Here is a 16103-nt window from a genome sequence, read left to right on the forward strand (position 1 = left end):
TGTTTTGATTTCCATAGTGAAAAAAAAACATGGGGGGAACCCCCCAACAATTTCCCTGGAATCCAGCAAAATACTGCTCAGGTATGGGTGGAATTCAGCTGGAGGCTTCAGCCTGAGCTGCAGTAAGCAGCCTTGGGGATGTGCAAAGGGGCTTCGTTAAGGGGAAGACTGGTAATTCAAATTTAAGCAGATACAAAACCCCCATGTAACAAGAAAACATTTAATCAGGCACTTGGTACACCACTACGTCAGCAGTTCCAAGGGGAACCCTTATAGCTGCAGGGACATCCCCCACCATCCTGGCCCTGGGTGCTCCTCATCACCAGCCAGGCAGGAGGGATGTAGCCAAACATCCGACTCCTACAGTTTTACCCAGACCTCACACCGCACGTGTTGTGGCTCCTCTGTCTCCCTAAAGCACAGAGCAGGAAATTACCAGGCTTGGGAGCTGGCAAAGCCATCCCTTCACAGAGGAGCCTCTCTGCTTGCTTTTTATTAATGAAAAATGAGGGAATGGCTGCCTCGCTGCAGGTTTGGGACAGAAATAGCAGCATAGCAGGGACTGACCTAAGCCAAACCACTCTTGCAGACAGTCACCCCTCAGGAGAGCTTGCACCCCAGGCACCCCAAGACCCTCTCAGGCTTTGGGGATGGGCTCCTCTGGTGACAGCAGCAGGTCAAAGGGGACAAGGGGCCGGACCAGCAGCCGCACCTCAGGACCAACGGGGTTTGCCCGCAGGTTGAGGCTCCGCAGCGATGCCATGGAGGCCAGCTTCTCCGTTGGCACCTCTGCAAAAGAGAACACTCAGGTGAGCACCCATCCAGGCCTCAGATGCCAGGGAATTCAGAGTGGCAGAGGGGACAAAAGCCGTGGCTCAATGGGCAGCCCAGAACAAACCCTGCTCACTCCAGTCTCCAGGCTTTTATCAGAACCTAGACATAATTGAATATTCAGTTATAGAACTACTCAATTGTCTGGCAAGGTACAAGTACCATCATATTAAATGTGGCCATTGCCCTCCAGTTCTCCTAGTACTCAAAAAAACCCTGCTGGTATTCAAAACCTGTTTATTTCCCAGTGTTGCAATGCTCAGGAGACCTCACCAGGCTAATAGGGGAGCATGTGCTCTTTGGCTTTGTTGGACAGGCTGCAAAATAGCTCTTGGCTGTTTATGGGCATGTTTTCATTTGCATGTTTTCATTTGCATGTTTTCATTTAGTAAGGGTTTATAAAGGAAATCCCTTTTACATTAAAAAAAGGTGCAAGTCTCATGGATGGCTCCAATGTGAATCCACCAAGAACAGAGAAATGAGACCAATGCAAAAGCCTCATCATTAAGATAACTAAAAGATGACATATTTAGATTTCTGTTACAAATCACAATATTTGGGGCTTGACAAGCCCACCTGTCTGAGTTTACCAAGAAGAGTTTCTTTGTAATTTGGCCACCAAAACGACAAGAGCCTTTTATGTCCGCAGGTCTGATTTCTTCTGCCAATACTTGAGGCAGAATTGCAGTGTTGTAATTATAGCTGGGCAGGAGATTCCGTAGTTTTAAACCATTAAACTTACTTTATGCTGGAAAAAGACTCAAACACCTTGATGGATTTTCTTCCTTTCTCCTCCAGAGAGCAGTGCTGTTTTCTGTGATACACATTTCTTAACAGCGTGCATCTCATCAGGCTGAGCTTCAGACAGATTTTTTTACCTCCTCTTATGGCGGGTCTGTTCACCACCAATCCCCTGTATAATTGTGCTGTCTTTTCCCTTGATGCACTTTTTATATTTTTTTTTTGGTATTTCTTCCTGTTTAATATCCTCTAAGGCTATGCCGAGTGAGAAACCCTCACTTTGCTTAAATTTAGTGAGTTAAGTGTTTTAGGGAGCAGCCTTGCCCAGGGTGGGAACAGCTCAGCTCTGCAGATTAATTCAAGGTACAGAGCAGTGATTCACCCTGGCATGAAACAACAGGCAGGGCATGCAGTGAAGCCTACAGCTATATATCTGTGCTGTGAGAGCCATGAACTCCTCTATGAGCAACCCAAAGCATCACTTGCCAGCTCCTCAGTGAATAAAGTCCTTGCTTTTGAGCATGAATTATGCATACCGACTTCACCAGTTAGGCAAAAATAGGAAAAAGAAGCTTTGTTAATAATTAAAGCAAATGATTTTTTTTTTTTTCAGATCAGAATATGATATAATAAGTGAGCAAAAACCCTAACTCCTTCAGATGAAAGGACTGCCAAGGCTTCTGGAGGCATCAGAGGAGACAGATATGAAAGAGCTGCAGAGGCAGCTGAGGGGCTAGGTAACGAACACTGACAGTTCCAGAGGTCTTGCAGCCATGTACATCTGCAAATTGAAGGTGGAAAAACTCTGCTCAGATCAGTAGAGGCACTGTCTGGTCACCTTTCAGCATTACCCACATCCTTTGGCAGCCACCAGGCTCCTCCAAATCCACTGGTGGAAACACACTCTCTGGCTCCTCTGCAGCTATTACAGAGATGCATTTTCCATACCATTATCCTAAATTAAGAGTGGCTCTCTGATGCTCAGGAGAACAAAATCAGCCACAGGCCCAGCAGTGACCTGCTCAGCCTTGGTAGTAGTTTCCAGCATGCCCCTTCTTATATCAACATCTTCCACAATAAACCATTAATCAAGGAATAAGGGAAAGAAAAACTGGAGCTTCAGGCACCCCAAAACCCCTACGGATTTGGGAGCTGAAAATGCTAATTTGGTAAAATTCTGATTCACAGGGAAAGATCTAAAAGCACTTTCCCTTCTATATATTAATGCATATATTAATGATATTAATATATACATAATTACACTTCAGGGTTAAGAGCTTGTTGAGATGAAAAGGACAGCTCATGGCACTAAATGTCTGTTTTCACAGAGTCCACATACTCCAAGTAGGCGTTAATAAACTCCTGTTTCCCTTTAGCTGGAAAACATTACCTACCACCTCCAGTTCAGTATGCCCTAGTAGGTGACTCACCCCTCTTTTTCAGCAAGTACTTTAAAATCTGGTTTACAGCATTGCCATGAGGTCCTTCAGTATCACTGAGAAAGCAGAAGAGGACAGCTAAGACCAGCACGTGGTTACTGCAGTGCTACAAACCAGTGATCTGGAGCCCCCATAGCTCTGAGAACAGCTATAACCCTTCCCCAACTTTCATCTCCACACACAGCATTCTTCTGTTGTCTGATGGTCCTTTATCTGGAGCAGGGTCATCAACTCATTATTGGTCTAAGTGGGACAACCTGGCTCCCAAACTATAAAAGGCACCAAAATGCAGCTTCTGTTCCTTTTTGTACTGTTAAGGCAGCTCTTTCCTATGTTGGGCTGACTGGAGGTATGTGGGTAATGCAGCTGAAAATCAGCATCAAAATGAGCTTTCAAATATCTGAACACCTTGTCCAAGAATGTGTTGGTTACTCTTTGTGAGTCCCTGCTGCCAAAGCATGGTTCTCAGCCAGCCATGGCAGGTCAATTGTACAGGTATGCAGGAGAGAAAGTGCTATCTCCTATAGTCTGATTCAAGATCTTCTGGGGTAAAATGTGTCCTGCTGCTGTATTTCATGTGTGAGGGGCTCCATCCTGCCTGACTGTTAAATAAAATACTTGTGCCAGTTAAACTCAAGCTGATGGGTTTTCCTTAATTCTCCTTCTCCTGTGCCTTGTGCCAGGCTAGTGTGGGAGGAAAAGGTGTATGTATAAATACAAGCTCATAGATAATACATAAAAATGTATTGGTATATAAAAGTCTATATATATCTATATAAATACAAAGTCACACAAAGATGAGCCTGGGAAGTATTTGGAAGGGCTGGTAGGGGCAATGTGATTGCCCAGACTTTTGTTTCCTTGAGAAAAAGGGCTGCAACACCCCACCTTTCTAATCTCTACCCTTTTCCCTTTCCAGAAAATGCTAATCTTGCCTATTTTTGCAGCCAGACAACATTATGCTTGCTACTAAGATATCCCTAAAACACTTTAGCTTGAAATTGTTAATTTCTACCCTGTATTTTTCCTGAGTCTGATAACAGCAGCCAAGGAGAGCCCAGTGGGAGGTGACCAAGCCTGGAAGCTAGGTTTTCTAGCCACATTCTCCCCCGGGATTAACCCCACTGGGTACAACCTTTGTTGCAGCCTTTTCTCCCTGCATTTAAACAGGGGAAAATGTAACAAGAAGCTGTATTCCCTTCTTGCAGCAGCCTGCTTGCACAAAATGAGTGGGAGAATACACTCTTTGGAGACCAAGTCTGATTTAACTCAACCAATTAGGCTCAAAAAGTAATGGAGGAAACTAAGAGAGCTCTCTACAGGAGGCAGGAGAATAAAAACAGGGTGAGGAAAAAACATGTAGCTGGCTATCATGGAAGCAGTATTTAACATTTTGTGTTTCTACAGGCATGGCCAGTAAACAGCTGATGCTGTTAATAAAACTTCTGTAGCAGGGAGCAGCTTTCCCAGCAGCAGCTGAAGCCATTCTAGATAAAACAGCAAAATTGAGTGGACTTGATATTTGCCTCCCTGGGGATCTGCGTGGGCTGTGGGATGCTCCAGCCTGGGCTCTTGGAAGCTCACTCCTAAATAAGCTCTTTTATCTATATGCAACAGCTGTCCCTTTTGCCCAACTTTTGGGGACTCCAAAAGCTTCAGCTCTGCACATGAAAGGTTTTCCTCCCACTGCAGGGTCAAGGGATGAGCAGCTCTTGCTGCTTCTTTGATTTATTTTTGTTTTAGGGGATTTTTGTAGTGTTACAGCTCCTGTTTGCTCTGGGAAACCCACAGACAGGTGGGTTTGTGCCCTTACTTTGCCTGGCAGCAAACATCCTAGCCCAGCCTCCTTAGGGCTGGGTTCTGCCATCAGGTCTATTTTTTATTAAATCTGGTGATTCAGTCACAGCTGGAGCTGCCTTTGAGAGCCATATCCCAGTGCACTGAACGGGGTAACTTGAATGAGGCTTGATTCCCCCTGTGCCTGCCACAGCTTTGCCTCAGGAGGCAGTACAAGCGTTAGCAACAGCAAGAGGCTAACAAAGCTCTGTCTATTTAGCATCTACCCGACACCGGGATGCCCATTCTTCTGCCAAATTCATGCTGCTGTTGCTGGATCACTAAGCTGTCTCTTGGCTTGGCTGCATCTCAGGGCATGGTGGACCACAAGCAAAGCGTCAAGCCAGCACCCCTCCCTGCCCAGGGATGTGGATCAGCATCACCGGTGGGAGGGGCAGTTGCCCTAGGAAGGTGCTTATCCTCCCTCCAGTGGAAAAAGGTCCTCCTCACCTCTGATCTCATTCTCTTCCAGGTCGATGGTCTCCAGGGCAGTGACAGCAGCCAGGGGCTCAGGGAAATGCCGAAACCTGTTGCGGGAGAGGTTGATGGCCCGGAGGTGCAGCAGGCAGGTGATCTCCTCAGGCAGGCGGTGCAGGTAGTTGCCTGCCAGGTTGAGCTCTTGGTTTGGGGAACAGGGGAGAGGGGGGAAGAAGGGGAGAGTGGATGGAAAAATAATTAATGCACAGCTTACTTTACAGCCTCTGTCCCCCATGGGCTGCCAGGTCCAGCAATGGGATTCCAGCTCTAAAAATGGGATTTCTTGCTCATCCCAATAGTTTGCCACTGTACTTTTGCCTGTTGTAAATACTGCTTTTAGGATTGATAAGTTTTTTGCCTTCCTCAGGCTTTCCTAATGAAAACCTTTTAGGATTTTGCAAGCAGGGGCTGTAGAAATAAGTAATATTTCTTAGTAAAGTTGGTGCAATTTCCCCCACTGCAGATTTGTCATGGTTTAAGGCTAGTTTGTTATCTTTACATACCTGGATCCCTTCTGAGGTATAAACAGAGTGGTGGAAGAAATATCTACATGTGAAAAATATCTAGTTTACAGAGTTTGCTCTCCCACCACCCTCCCAGAATGAGTTTCTGTGTGGCCAGTAGCAGCACGTCTTCATGGAAGGCCATAGGAACCTAAATTCTGCTGTTCAAGCACCCTTCTCCAGTGACACAGGTCTTTCTGCTCTATAAATACCCATGCAAGCTGCCCTGCCCCTCCTAATACCTGGTATTTATAGGTCCTGTCTTATTCAGACTATTGCAAGGCTGTGCACTGCAACAGCCCTGCTGGGGCCCAGCATGTTCATCACTGGAATGACTTGTTCACTGGCAGAGCAAAGCCCTTGCTAGGAAGAGATCTTTTTCCCCTGGGGCTCGCTGTGCTGTCTAGAAAATGAAAATTGATTTCATTTGCTCAAGTCTTTCTTTTCCCCAGCCTAGGGGAGTTTTCATGGATGGTGCTCCCGTACAATACAGGAAGCTTCCTCAGATGCCCACCACAGCAGCACTTGTGCAGTACATTATATGAACAAAATATTTGCCTTCAAAGGCTGCCAGAAACCGTGGTGCTGCTGCAGGCAGGCAAAGCCCCAGTACAATCCCCATTGTTCAAAACTATGTTGCTGGGTGCTCTGGGTGCTTGCATGACCATACTTCAGCAGATTAGCTTCTGGTTGCTTTTGCTGGGCTCCACAGCATGGCACCAGCCATGCTTTGATGACTGTCCCCATCTCCTGCAGTGAATGAAGAGAGATCAGCTAACACTGATGTCTCATGATGGGGGCTAATCAGCCAGCAGCATGCCACCATGCCTTTTGCAGCCTGAAATGCCCCATCTTGGCCATGCACCCTTATGCCCAAGCTGCCTTTCATGTCCTTGTTCAACCCCAGCCTCATCCTTGGAAGGAGCTGGAGGATGAGTGATGCTGCAGCAGCCTGGCCACTGCTGGAAGGTGGCAGGGCATGGGTTTGGGAGGGTAGGTGAAATAAAAACTAGTTTCCCTCTCCACCCCCCCCCCCTTCCCCCACAAGGGCTGGAAAGGGTAAAGAAAAATGGATCTGGGAGGAGGTGAGCTATAGCTTGGAATGAGGAGTGTGTGTAGAGAAGCAAAAACTGCCGTGGGGAAGCTCTGGTGCTGTGCCTCTTCTGCAGCAACCTGGGGGCTCTTTACTGAGTCTTGAGGTTTTGGAAGTGGCTGTTGTGAAGCAGTGGGGCTGCCCCTTACCTCTCAGCTGGTTGAAGGTGGTGACAAATCGGTTGGTGATGGACTTCAGCTCGTTGTTTGCCAGAGAAATGCAGTGGATCCCCTCAGTGACGCTTCTCATTGCTTTGTAGATGCCGATGGGGAAGGTCATCAGTTTGCAGTTGGCTAGATCTGCCCCAGAGAGACCAAGGCGTCTTATAATGCACCTCAGCTGGGATGGAGCAATACTTTCCATCTTGTTTTCCATTCCTTAGTGCTTGACTTGCTTGTCTGGGTGCTGCCACCCAAGAATGCTGTAGCATCCTCTGCCATACTCCTCTCTTGCAGGGATCTCTGCAGTTACCTCCCCAAGCACCAATACTTTGTTCCCATCAGCAGTGCTGAGGCTGTTCTGCCTCAGGTTTGTTCGACCCTAAGTCATGTTGCAAATACTGCCATGGTGCAAAGTCGTTCTGCAAAACCTCAGCCAGCCTGTCTATGTCTAATACCTTCACAACTTCAGAAATCCCCCTCCATTATGTCCCTGACACTCAGGGGATGGTTGAGCCGTGCAGGGATGCCTCCTCCACTGCTGACTGGGATGGGGATGGAGCAGAACTTTCCCTAGACTTACTTGTGGCTGGCTTTCTCATGGTGATCAGTGCTTTCTCACGGCAAGCAGTGGGGAGGGGAAAGGTATTCGTGCTTCTGATCTATTGGCAATTTTGTTTTACTCCACGTTATTTCTAGTTCTCTTTTTGGGATGTGCCAGAGGATGGAAACCCTGTCCCAGCCCCATGGTGCTCAGCCTTAGCTCTGCTGCTTGTCCTCTCGCCAAAGCTGTGGCAGGGGCTGCACAAGCTCTATCCTCTCCTGCTTATCATCTCGCTCAGGAGGCTGTCGAGAGGCTGAGTGATGAAGCTATGACTCTCAGCATATGCTGGTTTGTACCCCAGGGCTGGGAACCCAGCATCAATAAAAATGAGCGGATTTCATCTGTTTTGATGAACTGCGCGTGGGACTCGGATATTAGCTAGGAATGGGGAAATTGCAGAAAAACACAGATTGACAAAGCGATGTCGGGAAAGATCTGCCTCCTGCCATCGCTTGCAATGAGGGACTGTATCCCTGGGGCATGTCCCAGTGCATTATATGCCATTAGTGAGAACCCACTCAAACTTGGGGGAGGGGGTTGAGGGTCCTTTGAAGGAACCTTTCCCCTCCCTATGGCTGTGGGAGCCTCGGGTGCAGCACCCAGAGTGGGGCCAACAACCGCTTCTTATTTTTAGACTGGCAGCAAAGAATAGAGCACTGCTCCCAGATACCCGATCCTTCCCTGGGCCCGAGCGGGAGCTGAGCTGCAGCAATGGTCTTACCCAGGGAATCCGTTTTGTTCTCCACTGTGTCATTCACCTTCCTGGCTACCCGTGCTACCGCCTCACCCATCCTCTTCTGCATGCGGGCGCCTGGCCCCGCTGGGGACGTGCTTTGGCTGGGGGGATCCACGGCTGGAGAAAGAAATCAGTCGCTCCGGCCTTCCGGGAGAGTCCTGCTAAAAATAACCGGTGGGATCAGTGTTCCCAGGGGAGGGAGGGAGGCTGTGCTGAGGCTGGCTTGGCCCTAAGGGTATGAGATTCACAACTTTCCAGGATGGTACTTTTGCGAAATGGAGATACATCCCCTTTCCTGGAATGGGTTATGGGGATTCATCTCCTTTCCTAGTGATCTGGGGCTGGTGTGGCCCATAAAGACAGGATTCACAACTTTCCAGGTTGGTACTTTGGGACATGGGGATGAGTCCCCTTTCTTGGTGATGTGAGGATTGTGTAGCCCTTGGGATGTGGGATTCCCAGCTTTTTGGGTTGGTGTATTTGGGATACGGGGATGTCCCTTTTCCTGGTGACTTTGATCAGCTCCCCTCAGCCAAAATGTTTTGAGAGAAGGAGCCCTAAACCCTAGGACCTGCCTCCACTCGCACCGGAGACAAGACAGGACCTTCCTCCGCGCTCCTCAAAACTCTCTTCCCACGCCGGGAGTCGAACCCGGGCCGCCTGGGTGAAAGCCAGGAATCCTCACCGCTAGACCACGTGGGAGGGCGCGGGCAACACCGCCTGCCCCCGCGCCTGCCCCCTGGCGGCGGCGGACGGCGCGCGGCGGCAGCGGGGAGGCGGAGGGCGGGGGGAGGCGGTGCCCGCTCCGCGCCGCCTCCGCGGGGACAATAGCGTGGGGCCATGTCGTCCGCCGGCGGCCGCCAGCCCAGCCAGAGCCGGGCCATCCCCACACGCACCGTGGCCCTCAGCGACGTGGCACAGCTGCCCCCGGACTACTGCACCACCCCCGGCGGCACCCTCTTCTCCACCACCCCGGGAGGTAAGCGCCGGGGTGGACGGGGCCTGCGGGGCGGTGGCCGCGGGGCCACGCCGGGGGAGCTCTCCCGCCGCCCGCCTCTTTAAACACCACCTATCGCCCGGCTCTCGCTCCTGTATCGCGCTGTATATCGTATCCACATAGCGCCTGCCGCCGGTTGTCGTTAAAGGAAGCAGGGTGTATTTTCCGGGGCGTAACGGGGGCCGCGGAGGGTCCCGGCCGGGTTGGGAGCTGACTCCCGGTAGCGGGTGGCAGGCGGCCCCGGTGGGACGAACTGATCAAAGCTCGATGCCCCGAGAGGTGTCGGTGGCGAGAGAAGGGGGCTCTGCCCCTTCCCGCTGTGACCCCCTGCGGTCGGAGCATCCCTCGTCCCCGGGCGGGGGAGACGAACACGGGACATTTCATGGTGCCGCATCCGTCGGCATGCGTTCCCGCCCCTGCCGTGAGTTAGCCAGGCTTCCGCACAGGACAGCGCCGAGCGCCCCGGGCAGCTGATACCCAGGTGCCACCGGGGATGTTTACCTAGCGCGGAATTATCGGCCCCCGTGCTCAGATAAGAGCGGGCAGAGTGGCGGCGCGCACCCCTCTCTCCTCCCTGCCTACTCTTGGTCCTGCCGGGAGACTCCCTCTGCAAACAAGAGTTGCTGGGCCGGATCCCCCCCAGCTTCCTCTCATCACCGCCCCCCCCCAGGCACCCGGATCATCTACGACCGCAAGTTCCTGTTGGACCGCCGCAACTCCCCCATGGCCCAGACCCCGCCTTGTCACCTCCCCAGTATTCCCGGCGTCACCAGCCCCGGCTCGGCCGGAGAGGAGCCCAAAGCGGATGCCAGCAACTTGAACCACCAGGAGGGGAAGCCATCCATGGGTAAAGGACCCCCGGGGTGGGGCGGGAGGATTTGGGGTGGGGGGTGACACCCCTAACGCATGTCTCCTTGCTTCTCGCCAGGGGACGATGCCCAGTTCGAGATGGATATCTGAGTGGGAACCACGGAGAGGCAGCAACTCCCCAGACCTGCGCACACCCATTCGGCTTAGCAGGATCCATCCCGGCGAGGCAGAGGCAGCAGCGGTCCCTGCTGGCATCCCTCTCCCTGCCTGCCTCCCTCACTCTTTCCAGGGGGCACAGCTCTGGCTTCTCCCCTTTTTTGGGTGACCAGTCCCAGCATGCACTGGACAGAACATCCCTTCTGGATCCAGCCCTATTCCTCCTCCTCTGCCCACTGACAGCCTGATCTCCACTGGGCTTCTTAAAACATCCTTTTGCCTCTCCTGCTGCCTTATGCTTCCCCCCCCACCCAAAAAGAAAAATCTCGTGTTACCCCAAACCTCCCATTGCCGGCAGCTTGGCAGTCCAGAGCTGCGTCATCCCTTTTGCCTCTTCTCCCAGAAAATTTGGGAGGAGGCGAAAAGAATTGCTTCTAAAACTGAGCACCTGCCTGCACGCCAGGGAGAGGGTTTTTCAGTTCCCCTGGGACCTGCTGGCATTTGGTGGACACCATTGGCAGCCTGTTCCCTTTGGTGCTCCAGGGGTCCAAGTTAGGCCTCAACAGTGCTGGACAGCATGCCCACATCTCTTTCCTACCCAGATTTCTTCCAGCATGTCCTTTTGACTGGGGGCTATATCCCCAACCCGCCAGCCAGGACTTGAAGTGACTTGGCCATATGTTACAAAAGAAGACCCCGTGCTTTTTTTTTTGGTACTAAAAAGGGGAACTTCACCAGCGATGCTTCTTTTATTTTGGGCTGGGGACGAGCGCCTCTGGGAAAGTGCTTTTCTTTTTTTACACCTCACCCCCCTTTAAAATGTGAATAACAGAGGAGCAAAATCCCTTGGCGCTGTTGAATGTCTCAGGAATACCAGGGCACCCGGGGGGGGTGACATTGCAGGGATGCAATGCTGTGGCTGGGGTGCTCCAGTTGCAGGGTGCCAGTGGTATTGCTGTCCTCCACTTGATTTTTGTGCCAGGTCTTAACCTGGCCGCGTTGTGCTGCAGTGCATAAGGGGTTTCCATGTTAATCTGCCCGGAGCCAGTCGCTTTGCCAGGCTGGCATATTGTGGCCATCCTGCCTGTGTCTGGCATCTTGAAACCCCCCGGAGATGGGATGTATTTTTTCTCCTCTCTTGGTGCAACTCTTGCCTTTAAGAGTGGCATCCAGTGAGGGCATGCGTAACAGGGGATGCCACGGCAGTGCTGTGCTGTGCCCCTGTTCCAACTAGCCCCCCCTTTTTGTATTTTTACTGCCTATTGGGAGCCAGAACAGCTTTGAAACCTTCTCAAGTGCCATTTTATCAGCCCCCACCTGAGTGCCTGCTCCATCCATGCTGTCCCACTGGGGTTGTCCCCCCCCGGTACCCAGGCCCAGGGACCTGTCACCTGTCAGGGTGGTGGCTGTGCGTGACAGGGATGGGTACGCCCCACACTGACATCCATGCTGCAGGCTTTGTGCACTTTCCGTCTGGTAATTTATTTCTCTAGGTGTGTTTGGCATGGGTCGGCATGGTGGCTGGTTGTGAGCTCCCATCTTCCAGCTGCTTTTCTCAGTAGGGGGGTGCTGCTGCTCATTTTTGAGGGGAAAAGGCAAAAAACCACAAGGGAATGGGGTGTCTCCCATCCTTTCCCTTGCATGGGTAGTGCTCAGTGGGACGGGATGTGAATATGTAGCTGGCCATCGTAGGCGCACGAGTGAGTGAGTGGAAGTAGAAATATGTATATGTGTGTGGGTGGGTGGTGATAAGACACACACAAATATATATATTATATATAAATAAATATATTTTCCTTAAAGTGAAGATCCTAGGAGGTCTGTTAGGTCCTCGGATCGAGGAACGGGCAGGGGCAGGGGCTGAGGACATCCTTTGCAGAGCGGGCATGGTCACCATGGATGCAGGGACCTAGTGCCCTTGGCACAGCCGCTCATTTTGGGAAGCCTGCTCTCCAAGCAAAAAAATCAGAAAATATCCAAGGACAACTTAACTTACGGACAGGAGCCGGAGGGAAATCACTTTTCCCCTGAAAAACCCCTTTCCCAACCTCTTTTTGTCTCTATTCCCCATCCCAGCGACTTTCTCCCGGTTCTCTTTTATAACTGGGCTTGGTGCTGAAGAGCAGGGAGGGAGTGCCTGGCCTCGCTGGGGCAGCTCCTCTGCTAGTCAGGGTATACATTTGGGGTTTTTACTGTCTTCAAGCAGGTGTTTGGGAGGAGAAAAGCTCTCACCAGTGGTTGCTGTTACAGTGAAATCAATAAAGATTTTGGTCTATTAAATCAAGGTGCTGGAGGTTTCTTCTGACTGTGACTCAGGGTATGGGGGGATTTTCCTTTCCCTTCAGAGCAAATGCCTCCTGGGTTTCACCCTCCTTGCAGGTCAGCCCTCCTTCCTTTTTATTTTAGCTTTTGACTTTTTCCCCTCCCAGATTCTTTAGGTGAGTTGCTTTCCAAATTTCCAGTTTGGAAAAAAGGGGATCCAGGCCAAGGACAGTAAATTAGGAGTGAGCCCCTGCCTCTGGCTGTGCGGAAATTAAGCATTACAAAGATCAGGGGAGGGTCAAACCCAGAACCAACAGCCAAGGGTTAAGAAGGGGCATGCCAGCAAAATTTCATGCACAGAAAAATCTGGTTTTACCGTAGAAGGGTCTCCCATGTGCAAAATTGCTGCAAATTGGTCATTTATCCTGCACCATCAGGTGCAAAAACCTGTATAAACCTGGGCATCAAACTAGAGAGGTACCACAAGAGCATGGGACATGTCTAAGCTAGACTCCAAACATGCAAATAAAGTCCTGAACTTAAGCTAAGCTTAAATTGCAACCCCCCAGCAACTCCCCACGTTGCTGCTAAAGGCAAGGTTGCATGAGCCCGGGGTACCCTGGCCAGTGACCCCTTCCAGCTGATGTGAAAGAAGCACATGCCATCAAGCATCCCTGTCCTGCAAGCGCTGGGCAAGTTCCCAAAATGTCGGCTGTGCTGCTAAAGCCATCATGTAAACTGGGTTTTAGCTGCTGGGGGCTGCAAAGCTGTTGCAAAGCCAAAGCTGTCTCACAAACCAGTGCTGACCAAGGAGAGCAGGTGGGTACAAGCATGGCGGTACAGCCACCCTCACCCAAGCTCCTCCCTGTGGGCCCTCATGGACCTCAACAGCCCCAAGCAGCCTCACCTGAGGACCTCTATGCCCAGGAGCACTTTTAAGCCCAGCATGTGGCCTGGCTGCTCTGTTAGCCTATGCTGCAGCCTTGGCTGCACCATCTCTGCTGCTCCTGGAGGGACCCCGCCCCACTTTCGCAGGGGGGGCTGTGCTGATGCAGGTGTGTATAATTAAAATTCTCACTTTAATTATATATATAAATTACAAACCATGTTGCAGAAAAGTTGGCCCTTTTTTATACCAGCTACTCTGTATGGTGGGGAGGGGGGCGTCTGTGCAGCAAAAGCCTTTTCCCCCTAGTAGGAAGGAAAAGGTAGGTGAGCGCAGGGCATTCCCTCTGTCTGGCTGCAGGCACATCCTAAGGGGACCCAGCTTCTGTGGGTGTCTCAGCAAACAACCAGCAACCCCCTCTCCCCATGCTGTGGCACCACTGAAAGTGTATTACTATGGGATGTGGACTCTGCGTGTGAAATACCGCAGTGGCAAGCCACATTCCCAAACTGCCTGTGCAGGTCCCACGGGTGAAGCTGGGAGGGTGGCACCAAGGGTGCCACTGACATGGGTTTGGGGGCCCCTTGCACACCCCAGACTGGCCACACATGACGTGGCTCTTCTGTGAGACCTCCCGTTAATGTGGGTGCATGTTGCAGCAGCAGTGCCTCGCATAGTGCTGTTACCCAGGACAAGATTAAATTACTATTGCTATACTCTTGCTCCTGATCCTGAGTTTAAAAGCAGGACAGCGGGTGGAGAAGGCAGTGAGGAAACCCTTTCCTTTGGAGGAGACACTGCTGCTGGTGCAAAGCATGTGTGTTGCACAGCTGCTTCCTCCTCCAGTTTCTCCCCAACTTCTGGCTCTGCAGGTTGTTTCTTACCTGAAGTCTCTATTAAGGGGTGCCTAAAGCCTGCTGGAGAAACCAATCCAGAGGAAAGCTGTGTTGCTTGGAAACAGGCAGCATGTGTTTGTGAAAAATGAAAGAGAAGTAAGACATTTCTGCTTCCACTGCTGAATGGGAGTGGTGGATCCCGAGTTCCACTTCTTCCGCCCGAAAAGTTCATGGGTTTTGAAGCCTGTGTACAGAGGAGAGGAGCAAGAAGAAAAAAATGCTGGAAGCATTTGGGAGCTCCCCTCTTCTGGGTTTGGCTTTGTCCATGAGATGCCAAGCTTAGGGCAGCACAACTGTTTTCTTCCTGAATTTTGGGGTGCCCTTTTTAAATCCTGGCTTCCAAAGCACCTGCAGTGAGGTGCATGTGTGTGGGGAACTCAGTGGGAGCTTCTAGATGCTGATTTGGGAGCTAAAAATGGAGATTTTATTTTTTTTCTAAAAACGATAAAATTTCAGTCTAGGACTGAAGCTGTCAGTTGATAGCGAGCTGTCAATGAACTAAACCTGGGTAATTTCACATGCAGCAGGGTGACTGAAGCCTTCGTTGGATTTATAGCTCTGGATTTGAGTTTGAAACTGGAGCAGTTGCCGCCTGCACGTGTGACTGCTGGGGTCTGCCCCGTGGCGTGCAGCTGCGTGATTCAGCACAGCAGCTCAGGAAGGGGTATTTTGGCTGAGCCGGAGGCTGGGAGCCTGGCTAGTATCTAGGATCCCGATGAACAAACTTTCCAGCCCTGCTTTCCAGCCGTTACCATTTTCGGACTGCCTCCGGGCTCCGTTTACATTCCTGGCCCTCCTTCCCAGCGCCGGTGAACGTGTTAATGTCGTTTTTCTCTTTTTCCTTCAGTCTGCTGGTGTCCCATAAACACTTATTCGGCGGTGCCTCCCGGAGCAGTGCAGCAGTTGCGAATGATGCTGCATGTGAGCAAGGCTGTAGTGCTGGGGCATTGGGGGTCTCTGAGGGAGGTGGGGCTGGGGTCCTCCTACATGGGGCCCTCTGAGGGCTCAGGGGTCAACACAAATGAAATGGGGGAAGGCAGCTGGGAGCTAAAGGACTTGAGATTTTATGGATTAGCTAAAACGGCATCTTTCCATGGCAGCAGAATAAGTGCAGTGCCTGTTGGCAATGAGGGAAGCCTGAAGTCATCTCATGGTTTTACTCTGTGCTGTGATGGAAACTAACAGGAGATGAATAGACCTTGTTGCTGGCCCTGCTGGTACTGGCAGAGTCATAGCAGGAACCCACCATGGTGCCTGTATGTGTTAGGGAACAGCTGGGTGGGCAGCAGCTTATTTCCCCAGGCATTTGAGTGGCCCAAGCAAGGTGGGACTGTTCTGAGACTTGGGGAGCTGGAGCTACCCTGGTGTTTCAGAGGATGCCTCCAGGTCTAACACCCTCTCTACCATGCCCTGAAAGCCTCCCACAAGGTGGGAAGGCCAAGCATGGAGGCTTGGCAGATGGCTTACTTTTAAGCCAAGCTGATGTGTTTGGGTCTGTGAAAGCAATGCTACATACCTAGCTTCACTTTGGGCAGCCGCTTCCCACCCTACCTGTGGTTAAGAGCCCTGGAACCTGACTGTTCAGCAGCATGGGGGAGAGGAGATCTTCTGGGGCTGGGCAGGGGCGTTCTATCTCCAGCAGGCTGCAAGGGGGCTTAAAATTAGCAGAAAGCGCAGG

General features: G+C 51.3%; 2 protein-coding genes and 1 non-coding gene across 3 annotated transcripts; 1 reads left to right on the forward strand and 2 right to left on the reverse strand.

The window, feature by feature from the left end:
* Positions 1–206: 206 nt before the first annotated feature.
* On the reverse strand, positions 207–8558 carry LRRC20 (leucine rich repeat containing 20). The gene is made up of 4 exons (XM_062611612.1): positions 8404–8558; positions 7070–7219; positions 5298–5465; positions 207–789 (listed from the first exon to the last, which is right to left on the reverse strand). The coding sequence occupies exons 1-4, from the start codon at positions 8483–8485 to the stop codon at positions 638–640; spliced, it is 552 nt and encodes a 183-aa protein (XP_062467596.1). The 5' UTR covers positions 8486–8558; the 3' UTR covers positions 207–637.
* A 490-nt stretch (positions 8559–9048) lies between these two features.
* Positions 9049–9120, reverse strand: TRNAE-UUC (transfer RNA glutamic acid (anticodon UUC)). Its single transcript has one exon. It is a non-coding gene; the product is annotated as a tRNA-Glu (tRNA).
* An 89-nt stretch (positions 9121–9209) lies between these two features.
* On the forward strand, positions 9210–12661 carry EIF4EBP2 (eukaryotic translation initiation factor 4E binding protein 2). Its single transcript, XM_062611613.1, has 3 exons — positions 9210–9397; positions 10086–10262; positions 10344–12661. Exons 1-3 carry the CDS (start codon positions 9259–9261, stop codon positions 10373–10375), a joined length of 348 nt encoding a protein of 115 aa, XP_062467597.1. The 5' UTR covers positions 9210–9258; the 3' UTR covers positions 10376–12661.
* Positions 12662–16103: the final 3442 nt, after the last annotated feature.

Source organism: Pezoporus occidentalis, unplaced genomic scaffold, assembly GCF_034315485.1.
Source record: "Pezoporus occidentalis ecotype Australia unplaced genomic scaffold, CSIRO_AGI_Poc_V1 ctg155, whole genome shotgun sequence".
Lineage (NCBI taxonomy): Eukaryota > Metazoa > Chordata > Aves > Psittaciformes > Psittacidae > Pezoporus > Pezoporus occidentalis.

Bases quoted from the DNA above. Each gene is read 5' to 3' on its own strand.
- LRRC20 (XM_062611612.1), bottom strand. From the start codon at position 8,485: ATGCAGAAGAGGATGGGTGAGGCGGTAGCACGGGTAGCCAGGAAGGTG. The intron at 7,220-8,403 runs GTAAGACCATTG...TCTCTGGGGCAG, and splicing joins GAACAAAACGGATTCCCTGG to ATCTAGCCAACTGCAAACTG. The intron at 790-5,297 runs GTGAGGAGGACC...TCTCTTTTGCAG, and splicing joins GGAAGAGAATGAGATCAGAG to AGGTGCCAACGGAGAAGCTG.
- EIF4EBP2 (XM_062611613.1), top strand. From the start codon at position 9,259: ATGTCGTCCGCCGGCGGCCGCCAGCCCAGCCAGAGCCGGGCCATCCCC. The intron at 9,398-10,085 runs GTAAGCGCCGGG...GCCCCCCCCCAG, and splicing joins CTTCTCCACCACCCCGGGAG to GCACCCGGATCATCTACGAC. The intron at 10,263-10,343 runs GTAAAGGACCCC...GCTTCTCGCCAG, and splicing joins GGAGGGGAAGCCATCCATGG to GGGACGATGCCCAGTTCGAG.